This window comes from Crocuta crocuta, unplaced genomic scaffold, assembly GCF_008692635.1.
Source record: "Crocuta crocuta isolate KB4526 unplaced genomic scaffold, BGI_CrCroc_1.0 scaffold422, whole genome shotgun sequence".
NCBI classification, from domain to species: Eukaryota; Metazoa; Chordata; class Mammalia; order Carnivora; family Hyaenidae; genus Crocuta; species Crocuta crocuta.
In genome coordinates this window covers 552,892-567,481 of record NW_027529554.1, presented here as the reverse complement: position 1 = coordinate 567,481, position 14,590 = coordinate 552,892, and the positions used below count along the sequence as shown (strand labels likewise).

Sequence of the window (14,590 nt, the reverse complement as noted above, 5' to 3'; positions counted from 1 at the left end):
TATCTGGTACCCTCTGGGTCACACATGAGAGATCAAGCCATGGCTCCCAGCGTCACTTCACAGATTTGTAAGGCTAGCTCTGAGAAGACAGGTAGTTTTCTTTTATAGTGTTGCTCCTCCCTACAGCAAGTGGTCAACAAGAAGGATGTCCTTAGGAGTGACTGAATAATTTAATGTCAGATGAAAGTGCACGTATTTTTAAATCAAATACAACCCAATAACTGTAACTTCTTTTGCATACAGTTTTAAAGGCAGATATAATACAGAGCACAATTTAAGAAACCACAAACTTCTTGGTAGCAGTCGAACACCTTTATGACAACATTTCAAAGATGATAAAGCTAAGAGTTTTTCAGGGTCAGGACAGGCCAGCTTGGGGCTGCCCAGGCCTGGTGTTAGAATGGATAGCAAAAGTATTAGCAAATTCTGCATGACAAGCAGGACGGAATAGGTGCCTAAGAATCTAAGCTAAAGCCAGGATTATAGTTCTAGAAGGGCTATAGGTCCTAGAGAGTCAAGAAGCTTGTGAGCCAGGGTGAGGAACCCAGTGGAAGGGTCTCATCAGCACGGAGCCAGGAACGAAGTGACCATTTGTAGTAGGTCCGTAATCTATCTAACACGCAAGGGTCAACGACAGCAAGGAAAAGCTTTAATACTTGTCTTTTCAGTGACTGGAGTCCTTATATATTCCTTTTCATTTTTTTGAATGGCTCTGAAGAGGTAGATGAGCCTGAGCCCACAGTACCAGCAAAAGGTAACGTGACAGGAACGGGGAAATGAGAAATGTGAGGGAGAAATCTGGAGCCCTGCGCACTGCCCTGTCTGGTCCTGGTGTTTCCCCGCCCCAAGGAGAATCAGCCTTTATCGCATTTCGTTCTTACAATTGGAAGCCTTGAAGGATCTAAAGATTATTTTACTGTCAATGAAACCCAAGACTTATCACTTAACTGCATAAACGTTGTTCATTTGCTTCTGAAACCAGCCATTTAACTTTTAGAAGAGTGAATTATAACCCTGCATGTTGGAAGTTTTTCAGACTATGGATTGCTGGGCTCTGCCTCAGACCAACTGAATTAGAATCTTTGGGGAGGTGGAGGGGGCCTTGGTATCAATACATGTTAAAAGTTCTCAATGATCTTACTTTTCGTTCACTTTTTACATTTAATTTTAAATGCTGAAAGTATCATGAACTCTTCATTGTAAATAAAAATATGTAAAAATTATTACTTCTCCTTTTTTAGATAGAGGTAGAGCATATACAAGATATAAAGATTATCAAAAGAGTATTTGTCCATCTTCCACCTCTTTCATAAATTATAAATGTATAGCCAATAAATTGTCCCAAGATAAACATCCTTTCATAAACACCATACAGGTCAAGAAATCAAACGCTACCATAGGCTCTAGCCCCTGTTCATGTTGCTTCTCCTCATTTCTTTCTCTTGCCTCCAAAAAGCATAAAATTTTCCCAGGGAATTAAAAATATTTTTTAATTTTTACTTTTGAGAGGATGGGGAGGGGTAGAAAGAAAGGGAGACAGAAGATCTGAAGAGACTCTGAGCTGTCAACAGAGAGCCTCCTGTGGGGTTTGAACTCATGAACTGTGATATAACCCGAGCTGAAGTCAGACGCTTCACTGACTGAGCCACACAGACTCCCCAGTGTTTCCCAGGTACTTTTAATGGGCCTTATCATTGTCTTTTCACTTTGTTTTCCTTACGGATACTTTTTTTATGGAGAGAAAGTACTTTAGATATGTGGATTTGATCAGTGTCTCTGATTATGTAATATTAATACCAATAATAAATATTTTGAGTGTTATATGTGCACGCACATGTTGTAGGTATATGTGAATGCTACATTGTGGCAACACACTTTCAAGCCAGTACTCATTCAAGGAATTGATGTTTATTTTTCCAAAACAAAATTAAACTTCTCTCTTGAGCCACATAACAGCCGATGGTAGAATATACCTTTCTGATCAGTTTCAACAGTGACCACGAGTCATGGATGGCAGCTGCTTCCACATTCTAGAAGGAGGCTCCACCACGCCAAGGGAAATAGGTTGCTGCATTGGAAGGCCTGGTGTTGCTGTGGCAAAGGATGGTGGTTGTGTGCATTGGACCACTTGTGGGTGATATGTACAGGCCCAAATGAGAAAGCCACCCTGTTGGCCATTTTAAATGCTGCCCAAGAAAACGGCCTGAAAAGAGTTTTAAAAAAACACAGAGGTCTGAGTTCAAATGCTAAAGTAACAGTTATAATTTTTTGGCATTTTATCACTTACAAGATTGTCTTTCCCTTTTCTCTATATTAATTCCTTGACTTTTATTTTTTATTGCATTGTGAAATGTAGTAGTTTTAGGATTATATGTCTATGCTAATCTGTTACTCCCCCACCCCACCCCAATATCACAAACTTCTTTTCCAGTGGGGAAAACGTTCCTTGTCGCCTTCCCGCCTTCCCGCCTTCTGACCCAATTTGCCGTAGAAACAAACAAACAAAAAGAGCTTAAATAACACCCAGAGGTCATCATCAACCCTGCCTTTGTGCCAGGACATGCAGACTCTCCAAGCCAATTACTAACCTGTTTTTAAAACAACCTCCAATCAGAGAGAATCCATGACTTCTTTTGGTGAGCTGTTGCATTGTGCAAGAGTACACTATAAATGTCTTCGCCTATCTGTATGTACTCTTATCTCACCGTTCTATTTTTTTCCTCACTGACATTAACCCTTTCTTATCTTTTTATAAGACTACATAGGGGCCTGTAGGCCCCTTCTTCTCAGACTTGGGAGACACATGTTACTCTGTAAGCAGTCAAGACGGTGAGGTGAGTCGTAGTCCCGGGGAACCTGGGTGCTCTAAATCCCCAGCTACATGGGATGGACCGCAGGGTAGTGGAATTTCTCATTTTATAAAGTATTTATCCGGCTGCTGCTAAGCAAACACTTTCAGTCCCTTTTTAACGGCATGAGAGTGACATTTCTGAGTCTGTTTCCAAACAGGACACTAGAGGGCTCCCGGAGGTTAAGAATAAGTGGGAAATTATTTGAATGAAAACTGCTTCTGTACGGCTTTTGTTTTTCCAGAATTTAAAATTAAAGTTTATTTTTTAAGCTATTAAAAAAAAAACTTAGGCATCTGAAAACTCGGATACCAGCAGCCAGTTCACAAGTAACTGTTTTGCTTTGCAATCAGTAGTTTTCAAGGGAGCTTTTAAAGCTGAGCTGAAATATTTGAAATGTGGAACACTCTTGACCATGAAATATGTTCTACTTACATGCTTCAGCCTTTAAAAGTTCTTTGCATTACAGTCAGGGATTACATTCTTCCTGGAGCAAAGCATGGGGCCAGCTGTGTAAGTAAGTAAGGTTGCTTGTGAGTTCTTTTTCATAATGCGAAAAAATAGAGCTAGAGATCCCTTTATTTTCTTTCAGCTGACTTTTGTGGGAAGAAAAGGAATGAAAAGCAGTCGGATTTGTGTTTTGTGTTTGTGTGTGTGTGTGTGCGTGTGTGTGTGCGCGTGTGCACGACTGAATCAATGTAACTTCTGTTAAGATATATGGACGTTTATGGCTTAATATTACAATAGTTCCTAATGCAGGATGTTGAAACATACTCTTGAAGAAAAAACTGTACCATCAGATTAAGAGACTATGTTTCTGAAACTGAAGGTTAATACTGAATGCTTCTGCCCAATTTGTAATGCAGGACTTTAAAAAGTAAACATGAGATGGCGATATGATTGTTTTTAAAAACCATCTATTTGTCTTAAATTATTTCTAAATGTTAAAAAGGAAAAGCCTGGGTTGGTCAAATTTTAATACTTTTCTTTGGCAATCAAATTAAATGACTCTAGCTACAAGTTGTAAAATATTCTTGGATTTTAGGGGTTTGTTTCCATTAATCTAAACTAAGTATCAAATCTATACATCTATCTTGAGTCTATTTTTAAAACTTTCTTTAAAAAAACATTTCATAATGGTGGTGTTTTTGAAAGGAAAGGGTTACTTTTTTCCCCTTTTACTCTTGAAGAGGAACTGAACTCGTTTGAGATTGTGACTCAGTTAACTCTGTTTCCATTCATTCCCAGACACAAGCCACACTTCCCCTTGGAGAGGCTGATAGGAGTTTAAAAGGTTTGTTGTGGCGAGTGCCAGAAACATTCCCAACTTCATCACCAACCTTCTACTTCCACGTCTACTCTACCCACCGGAGACCACTTAGATACCTAAGCGGAGGCGACAGCTGAATTCAGGAAACCATGCATCATGTCAGCAGGAACCAACTGCAGACTTTAAAGTCGGTTCAACATGTGGAGGCAGCAGAGAAATGACCTGTCCAGACAAGCCAGGGCAACTCATAAACTGGTTCATCTGCTCCCTGTGCGTCCCGCGGGTGCGTAAACTCTGGAGCGGCCGGCGCCCAAGGACCCGGAGGAACCTCCTGCTGGGCACAGCCTGCGCCATCTACCTGGGCTTTCTGGTGAGCCAGGTGGGACGCGCCTCTCTCCAGCAAGGAAGGGCAGCAGAAAAGGGGCCGCACCAGGGCCGCGACCCGGCCGAGGCACCCTTCCCTGAGATACCCTTGGATGGTACCCTGGCCCCTCCAGAGTCCCAGGGCAATGGGACCACGCTGCAGCTCAATGTGGTGTACATTACCCTACGCTCCAAGCGCAGCAAGCCTGCCAATATCCGTGGCACGGTGAAACCCAAGCGCAGAAAGAAATATGCCGTGGCATCTCCGGCGCTGGGGCAGGAGGCTTTGGTTGGACCATCCCTTCAGCCACAGAATGCCGCAAGGGCAGCTGATGCTGAAGTGCAGGGAGGAAACCCGGGCAAGGTTGGGGAACGACCCTGGAGGTTGATACGGGGTTCAGGGGTGCAGGTTGGGGGCTCGGATTTTCAGCGGCCCAAGACCAAGGAGAGTAACATCAGGATCTACAGCGAGAGCGCCCCCTCGTGGCTGAGCAAAGAAGACATTCTCGGAATGCGCCTGTTGGCGGACGGTGCAGTGACAGGTCTTCAGCCCGTTTCCTCTAAGAGCGGAGCGCGTCTGCTGGTGCTGCAGGGGAGCGCCGCGGGCTCTGTGCCCGGCTGCGGCCCCAGCCCCTGTGGACTGCTCAAGCAGCCCTTGGACATGAGTGAGGTGTTCGCCTTCCACCTGGACAGGATCCTTGGGCTCAACAGGACCCTGCCGTCTGTGAGCAGGAAATCAGGGTTCATCCAAGGTAACGGCTTCACACGCTTCGTTATTTGCAGCTGTTGGAGATTCGGGTTGATTTCTCCCTTTTCCCTCACTCTCCTTTTCGAAATGATTTTCTCCACCCACGTTGCACATTTGGACAGCAGCAGCATGTCTTTCCATACGTTTGGCGTTCTTTACTTTCCCAGCTTCGGGAGGATATGAGGGTTCCAGGGAAATGCTGTACTCAACATGCAAGGGTAGCCCACACTGTGTCATCTTTGCTCCCCATTTCCCTCCTTGCACTTCCCAGTGGCTTATTAAATCTAATTAAAGCCAGTGGCAATTTGCATGATGAGAAGAGGAAGCCGGGTGGAGGCAAAGAACTTGCTGACAGTCAGGCATATTATTAGAGAGGTTACTATGGAAGTAAGTAGAATTTCATTCGTTAGGAGTTTTGAAAAGGAAAGGGGAAATGGGTTATCTTTCTTCAGCAGATGGAATCTTTTTAAAGGGCCCAGGGCCAGACCATGTTAGTTCGACCCTTTGATTCTTTTACAATGGATTTAACCCCCTTATTTTACAGAGAAAATGAAGCAAAAATAGGTGATTTGTTCAGTATATATGCTAACTGGCCACAGTTTCTTCAAGCCTGTTTTTTACGACTCTCTCGGGTGACAGTTTGGCAGTTTCTGTGCTATGTAGCCAGTCACTTTAGTTGCAGGCACAGGGGCTGATCTGTGGCCACGCTTAGGCCATATAAAGGATATTCTCTGAATCTTGAGGCTGTTCCAGGCTTTGAATACAAAGCAGGGTGGGTGAGTGGCTCATGTTTGCAAGCAGAATAATGCCAGAGGTTGCCGGTATGAATCTAGGCTGGCCCGACAGGCTAAAAAGGACCGCAAAGGGATCATAAACCCAAGGAGTGTTTTCTTACTTTTTGTCATCATAAAATTTAGCATTTTATGGAGCCTGGACTGGAACGGATTAAGATTCTTGGGAGTGGCCAAGCTATTTCCATTGCATTTCCAATAGCTTTAGGATTATAATTTAGTCTTAAAATCAGTACTTCTTGAAGTAGTGGTGACATACTTAGAAGTACTTGGCATTCCTTACTTATCCTAGTTCATGTCTAAGTGCTTCAGATTAACAGGTATGTTTTGATGTCTTGAATTCACCAAATAGTCCATCATGACTGTGCTGATGTAAGTTCTCAAACACTTAATGAAAGGTTGGTAAAAGCTAATTTTTATTGGGTGCTCACTCTTGGCTATGCATACTAATTGATTCATACAATTCATGCATGCCTTGACTGTATGTTTCTCACAACAGTGCTATAAGGTAGATACCACTATTATTTCCATTTAGTGGAAGTGAAAATTGAGACTTATTTAGCTAAAATCATTGGTCTCAACTTCCACAGCTGGTAAATGGCTAAGGTGAGTTTCAAACATAGACCCAGCAAACTGCAGAATGTAAGCTCTTAACCACTGGGCTTAGGTGACTATGTAACTTATTATCCAAAGTGGAACACCCTGTAGTAAAAGAAGATATTGGTGGGCTTTGAGATAACAGGTATATACCAAGTCTACCGTAGGCAAAGCAGGGCGCAGCTTAGGGTGACTCTTGTTATCCTATACTGCCATTCACTATCATGTCATAACAGCCCCTGAGTGGAGAAGGTGAATTCTTGAATAGATCCTGAGGCATGGTACTCTCCAATATGGTACTCCCCTGGGATGCTTGTGGATGGAATTTGGAAGAATGAAATAGTGGGTAGGGACTTGGAGCTGTTCTGCCTGGGTTTGAATTTACCAACCACGTGACCCAGAAATGTTATGTTATCTCTGTGTGCCTCAGTTTCCTCAACTGTAAAGTGACAATACTATCTGCCTCATGAGGTTATTGTTAGTAAAGCCATGAAAAACACGTGGAATGAGTGCTTGTCACACAGTAAACCTTCAATAAATATTGTTTATTTTTGTTACTACACTACACACATGAGGTACCAAGTTTGCTGAGTCATTCACATAGCCCCCAAGTCTCACATGCCTATCATTTCTTTCCAAAACCAGGATTCCTTGTATATATTTAATTCTGTGCTCTGAATATCCAGCATTTTGGGGGATAAAGAGGACAGTTACATTCAAGTTGAAGGAGAGGTTTATAATCCCAATATATCCTGGCATTCTTCTCTTGTTTCGGAAGTAAGTAGTGATGGAAAGAAACCAATGAGGTTATATTGATAGGACTCTCAGTGTGAAGAGTTAAATACCTAGGATTATATCTTAAACAATACTAGATCTGTCTTTGTTTTTCCACTTCTCCTATGTAGTTATTTAGAGACATAAAATCAAGCCAGTTTCCTCAGGAGTCTATGAGATGATTTAAATATAGTTATGAACACGCTGTACAATATAATTCTACATACATAGATTATTATATTGACATAAAGTACATAAATAGTTCAGTTCTGGTCATGGTAGGAGATGGATGTGGACAGTCTTAGCTCCTTGGTATCTCACTCCATCCACCTATTTCTAGGCTTTTCTTGACATGTCTTCCCTCTCCTGATTTCCACAGAAGTGTGTACTTTCCTCTGGGGTCCTCTTATTCTTCTTTTGATCCAAGCTTAGATTTATTTCAGCCTCCTTGTCTACCTAAGGAGGTGATAGATTCTATCTAGTTACTCAGGACCTATTTTTCCTTCATTCTGTATCATCTCTTTGTATTATAGTCGTCCACATCATCATCTTTTTGTTCCCACTAGGAACAAAAAGGGACATCTAGGAACACTTAGGAACACCTAGGAATACCTAGGGCTCTAGGTCTGTGAAGGCAGAGATATTTCCTATCTTGTTTATCATTTCTAGATCTAGTGGAGAGTCTGGCACATAGTAGGTGTTCAGTAAATATTTTTGAATGAATGCAGGGACATATTCTTGGCCTGTTCCACTGACTCCTAACAGTAAATCTGTATTTGCCTCCAGCTTCCCATAGTCAGGACAAGTACTACCATTTTTAGTCCTAGAGTCAGGCCTAGATTTCTCCTGGAGAATCTTATAAAAAGCTCATTGTAGAGGTAATGAAATATGTCCTTAGAAGTCTCTGTATTATGCAAATAATAAGGTTAATAGAGTTTCTTCTTATGAGGACCATCAATATTGTCTGCTGGCCTCACACTATAATGTAATTCGATAATGCATTTTCTGTAGGAGGAAGTGTTGGATTTAGTTGAGGTATATATTTCTCTGATGACCTGGCTTGGTCTAAAAGTAGGTATTTTAATATCTGGGAGAGTGAGTAATGAGAAAATCCTGTAAGTAATTCTGTCCTAAGCATTGTTTCTGTTCTGTGACTTTTGATTAATGTTTATAAAAATAAATTCACGTTCAGTACCAAGAACATAGCTAGTATGTACTGTGAATCAAATATAGATATTTTGCTTATCTCAGTAAATATTTCCAAGAAACCTATGCAGTAGAAAAAGTTTTTAACCTTAGTTTTAAGTTGATAAAAGATAGAAGAAGATTGCTCTAGGTCATACAATGAGTTGGTTATCCAGAAAGAAGGTTCTGGTCTTTCCTATTTTCATCAATCTGCTTTTTCAACAAATTCATTAAGGGACCTTAATATATATCTTCTCTCTCCATCACCACAACATATTAGTATGTCTGGTTATTTAATATAGCAAACTAGATGGCTTATGCAGTGATGCACTTGTACACGCTATGAGAGCCTCATTTTTTTTTTTTTTATCAAGGAGGCAACTACCCTAACCACAGCAAAAGTAATGTTGAGGTTATGATATTGAGGTACTGTTTTAGGTACTGTGCATGAGTTATCTCATTAAATCCTCGTAAAAATTTTACAAGGCGAGTACTCTATGAAAAAACGTTTTGTAGACGTGGAGGTAGAGGCCGAGAGTAATTACGAACTTTGCTCGAAGTCATATAAATTGCCTGTATGTGAAAAGGATACATGAGGTGCAAGGGGAGATATAAAAGAGAATCAAATGCAGTGATTAAATCATCTACCTGCCCCCAGCCCCTCAGGTGTATCTTTCTGTTGATTCAGTCCAAAGACAAAAGGTCTCAAAAGCTCGTCTTCAGGTTTTGTTTGTTTGTTTCTTAACTACTAAAACTGGGGTGGGTGATGCTTTCGGCACAGAGCCACTAGCTCTGGATTGCTCGGGACAGGTCCTTGACTGTATAACTTGATGAGCTCTATGTGATTCTCCTTGACTACAAATAACATGTATGTGAAATTAGTGGACTTGCTGACCTTGTACTGTATACCAGACCAGTTTTTGACAGGTGCTTCTCCAAAGAGAACCCAGAAAAGGAGATGGTGTACTTGGAGAAAGGCAAGGTTGTAATTAGGTAAGGAGTGCCAGTGGTGTACCAGACTACAAAATCTAGCAATTATCACTGGAGCAGATGCCTATCCTGTGCCTGTCTATGCGGTACATTCAAAATAGCATCAGAGGGCTGTTTTTAAAAAATCAATTTCTGCAATAATGACCTCTTCTTCAATTGCGAATTTACAATGAATCTAGTGTTATGCATCACACCATTTCTGTGCTGGATTTGGTGTCCTATGTCTAATATATAACTTCACCATTCTATAAAGTAGATACTATTGATACTTTAAATACAGGAATCCTGAAATTCAGAAAGATTTATGAAACTTGCCCAAGGACACGTAGCTAGTGAGCAATGGAACTAGAATTTGTAACCATTCTGTCTGATACCAAAGCCTCCTCAAGTTGATTCTCTTGACCCATATCGTCTCTCATATATGACTTGGTATAATTATAGGATAGTGGCAAAAATGGGCAAATTTTAGCATGGTGATTTCTAATTTGCCACTACATCAACATATCTACCTAATTTATTTTTTCAAGTCAACAATTTAACATGGATGATATTTTTATGCAAGGGAAGTATGACATCACTTTGAACATTTCTGCAAAGTTTTCGATTTTTTTAATGCAAGCCAATGCTTACTAGATATTCTTGTTTTACCGTAAATGATCATATATATGCAAACGTGACTGAGCATACTAGTGTGTTTTCTGTCAAACTATCCTTGCAAACGTCCTAAATCATTTCAAAGGTCACCAGATACTATATGGTGCTGATACATTTAATTTTTTTAACAAAGTATTCTAAAATGTTTGTCTAAGATTAGGAAAGCAGACTAATTCATATAAAAGTCAAGAGCCTGAGAAGATCCAGCACCCCTCTGTGATCTTCGATTTAGCAGCTTTGCCAAAACTTCCCTAGCAGTCTGCACAGTAACGGGGATGAATCCCGAGGGATGCCATTTTGGTAGCATTTAAACGTTATCCTGTTTCTCTTGCCCCGCATGGAAGATGCATTATGTATGCTTTATTTTTAGGATGCTGCCTTATTGCCACAGAGCTGTCATACCGAATTAGGGTAGCCTGGTTCCAGGAATTCCGTATGTCAAGGCTGCTTAGATGACAAACTCTAGGCACCCCACCAACTTCCATTTAAATTCATTGTAGATTCCCAGTTGCTCACTGTTTTCCAACCTGCATTGCCTCATCTTATGAAAAAGTAGGAGAAATATAGTGTGAATTTTCCACTCTCTTATTGAGTCTGTGTGGACAGCACTGTATGGTGATGGGGCAGTTGCCAGAGCAGAGGGACAGCACCTGCACATTTCATGTGGGTTTAGGCTCCCAGGTAAGGACAGAAACATTTTGTAGGGAGGAATGAGCATAACCTTGATGTCCTCACAACCTGGAAACACATGGCCTCCAAATCCTAAAAATCGTGGACATAGGTACCGACTTTCTTAAAATATGTATTTGGGAGTATGGAAATCACGTTTAATTGTTAAAGATCTGGATGGAAAGCACATTGTGTTCTTTATTAGGAAAGCCCTAAAGGTATTTCTTTAGCAATCAAATTGAGTCAGTCAGCTTACTACTTTCATTCACTGGTGGACACAAGTTTGCTGGGCATCTCCTCCTAGCAGCACTCGGTTCCAGTGTCCTCTTGTTTGCTCACTACATACCTTCGTAGACAAGTGAGGGGACCTGGTAACCTTGTCTGCCAGGCCGCTGCAACTTGTTCATTGATCCCACACATGGCTGTGGTAGAAAGGACATGACTAGTTACCACAGCATAAAACATGCATGTGCCTCAGTTCCGTGCAATCTGGTCACATTCATCTTTTCTCCTTTTAAGAAATGCATTATTGAGCACCTGCTTAGGTCCAGCTGCTCTTCTAGTCATTGGGGGCTATAGGGGTGAGCAAATAAGTCAAGAATCTCTGTGGGGCTGACACCAGTGGGCCATATGAGAATTCGGTGGCCTGAAGGGAACCTTCTTTTGCCACTGATTTCAGGATCCACTCAGAACCTTCCTGAGCTCAAGATTATGATTTTTCCACTAGTACTGAATCTGCCGCCATCTTTGGAATGGTCTAGGGACCACACGGGTGCAAAAGGACTAGACAGCCTCCCTCCAATTTCAGCGAATGGGCAATATTGCCGTCATATTTAGTTGTAATTGATAGCATTTGTCTTTTTATGTATTCTAAACACTATTCTAAACATGGAGAAGAAGCTGTGAGCTCTCTAATTCAAATAGCTTTGTAGTTAAGGGTGTGGGCTGTCATATTAGTTTTCTAGGGCTGTGGTCACAAAATACCACAGGTGTGGTGGCTTAAACACATATGTTTATTTTCTCACGGTTCTGGAGGATGGATATCTAAGACCAAGGTGTCCACAGGTACTTTCTTCTGAGACTTCTCTTCTTGGCTTGCAGGTGGGCCACCTTCTCTTGTTTTTCTCACATGGCTTCTCCTTTGTGTGTGCCCATCCCTGGTGTCTCTTTGAATTCTAATACTTTCTTATAACAATACCAGTCATTTTGGATGGGGGCCCACCATAATGGCCTCATTTTAACTACCTCTTTTTAAAAATATCTTTGTAATGTTCTATTTACTTTTGAGAGAGAGAGAGTGAGGGTGAGAGGCAGAGAGAGAGGGAGACAGAATCAGAAGCAGGCTCTGCACTGACAGCAGAGAGCCCAATGTGGGGCTCAAACTCACAAATCACAAGATCATGACTTGAGCCGAAGTCAGACACTTACCTGACTGAGCCACCCAGGCATTGTTTAAGTACCTCTGTAAAGGTCCTATCTCCAGATACAAGCACATTCTGAGGTACTGACAGCGTCAACATATAAATTTAGGGGAACACAATTCAGTTCATAATAACTGGCAATCTAGACTTCTGAGTTTGAATCCTGGTTCTATGCCAGTTGTGAATCAAGTGGCTGTGTGACCAGGTATAAATTAACTTAGTCACTGTGAACTTGTTTCTTCATTAGTATAATAGGGATGATGACAGTAAAAATAATGATGATGACAGTGCTTAGCTCATCAAGTTGTGCAAATGAAGTAAGTTGATATGTAAAAAATATTTCTAAAAGTGCCTAACACATTGTAAGACTCAGTAAATGTTACCTTTTATTTTCACCTGGTTTTAAAGCTGATTTAGCTCTTTGTGATATGTTTGCTTAGACTTTCTTAATTTGTTTATCTAGATTAATGCTTACTTGAACTAAGTAAACAGGCACCTAAAGTGGTCATTTAAGGAAAGTGCTTGGCGTTGCTAGTGGATTATACCAGTATCTCTCATCTGTGGAGTGCTGAACACTTTACGTTATTATGTCACTGAATTTCACAATGGCCCCATGCAGCAGATATTATTAGGCAGATTTTCTGTGGAAAAAGTGAGGCTCAGAGGATAACACATGTCCTCCAAAGGTCCACAGGTCGTGTGTAGCAGGGTTGGAAGAACCCGATAACCTTGGTGTTCATCACTCTGCTATACTATCTCCCATGGGCCCTTCACGTCATATGTTAGCCTGCAGTGGTTGTAGCCTGGGGCTTTCCCAGTTAATCACATATTGGGATTTTAACCTGTTTTTCTACTGTCCTTCAGTCTGATTCCTGAATGTGGCCATGATGCCTTAACTGTTCCCCTTCTCATGACAGTGATCTGGGGTCAGGAGGAGAGAGTCAGGTGGATCTTCCTACTACCCCCATTTTCATCATTCCAGTGACTCACAGGATTATGGAAACATGGGAGTGACTATTGAGCACAAGGTGGATAGAACCAGGTCATGGAAACCTCTGCATATCCTCACCTCCATTTCTCAAGTTTCTCTCTAATCTTAACTCACTTAGAGTGAGGACAATGAAATCCCAGCTTACTGCAAGGATATCACACTAACCAAACTTCGATTCTGAGACCATCGACTATTCCTTGGATCTTCAGAGCTATAGAGGAAACTTAAGGGATTCTGAAATTCACTCATTCATTCACTAACATTTTTTGAATGCTTGCTTTCATGCAGACATCATGTCAGGAGATGGAGGTCCAAAAGTGCTTAAGAAATAGTCCCTGTTCTCACAGAGCTCTCAGCTTAGAGAGTAGCGACAGCTAAGCAGGTGCATCATAGAAAATGGGTATGATAAAGACTTCAGTGGAGATATTTTTAGGAGACCTTGCAGGCATAGAGAGGGAAAAATTTAGCTGAGAATATGTGCATAGGGTGGTGGGTGGAGCCTTGTAAAAACTTTCCAGAGAGCTAATGTCTGAACTGGATCTTAAGTCACTGTGGGTAGAGTGAGAGATGGGGTGGGTGTCGGAAGGGTAGAGAGAATAGATGTGTGGAAAACTTGTGAAGGCAGAGGTACTTAGGAAACTGCAGAATTCGGAAGGAAACAAGGTTTTAGGAGGGTTGTGGGTGGGGAAGAAGTAAGATAAAGCTGTGGTCCGTGGAGAGTGGCTGGGTTTTATGTCATGTAAGGACATGGATTTTATCTTGCAGATAATGGGGAATCATTGAAGGGTTTTAAGAAAAGGAGTGATATAATGAGTTTTGCATTGTAGGAAGGTCACCCTGGGCAGGAATTCATGGCTCCTTTATCTACATTAATAAACACCAAAATTGCCCAGGACTGGGTCACCCTAATGTGACCAGGACTTTGTTCACAAAATATGATTGTTGGTGGAGCCTGGCACGGTGACCCCATCATAACCACCCTTGGAAGTCACGTTTGATATCTCTTTTTCTAAATGGAATATCGAGATAGGAATTTTCTGGGAGTTTTCATTTATACCGTGGCAGTCCAGGGCAGACCTAGAAAGCATAAGTTCCTGTCCTTTAGTCTGTTCATACCAGAGAAGGACACTTTGTTTTTAAAGCAGAGCTGATGATTTAGGTTGTTTAAGTCATTTGTGATGGAGGAAGTCACAATCTCCTTTCCTGCTTCCTCAGCTTCACACTTAGCTAACTCTTGAGGAAATACAGAGATTATTTTAACTCAGTCCAACCCAGAGGAAACAAGTTA

The 14,590-nt window shown here is 41.4% G+C and overlaps 1 protein-coding gene across 2 annotated transcripts in view; it reads left to right on the top strand.

Moving 5' to 3' along the window:
- Positions 1 to 2,706: 2,706 nt before the first annotated feature.
- The window catches only part of GASK1B (golgi associated kinase 1B), a 49,214-nt gene continuing 37,330 nt past the window's right edge, over positions 2,707 to 14,590 (top strand). The window contains exons 1-2 of one of the 2 annotated variants that reach the window (XM_077761442.1): positions 2,707 to 2,834; positions 4,098 to 5,234. In XM_077761442.1, the coding sequence (XP_077617568.1) occupies positions 4,337 to 5,234 (898 nt within the window). In that variant the 5' untranslated portion in view covers positions 2,707 to 2,834; positions 4,098 to 4,336. Of the gene's footprint in view, positions 2,835 to 3,156; positions 3,367 to 4,097; positions 5,235 to 14,590 lie in introns of those variants that run through there. The other variant, XM_077761443.1, reaches the window with a different exon arrangement.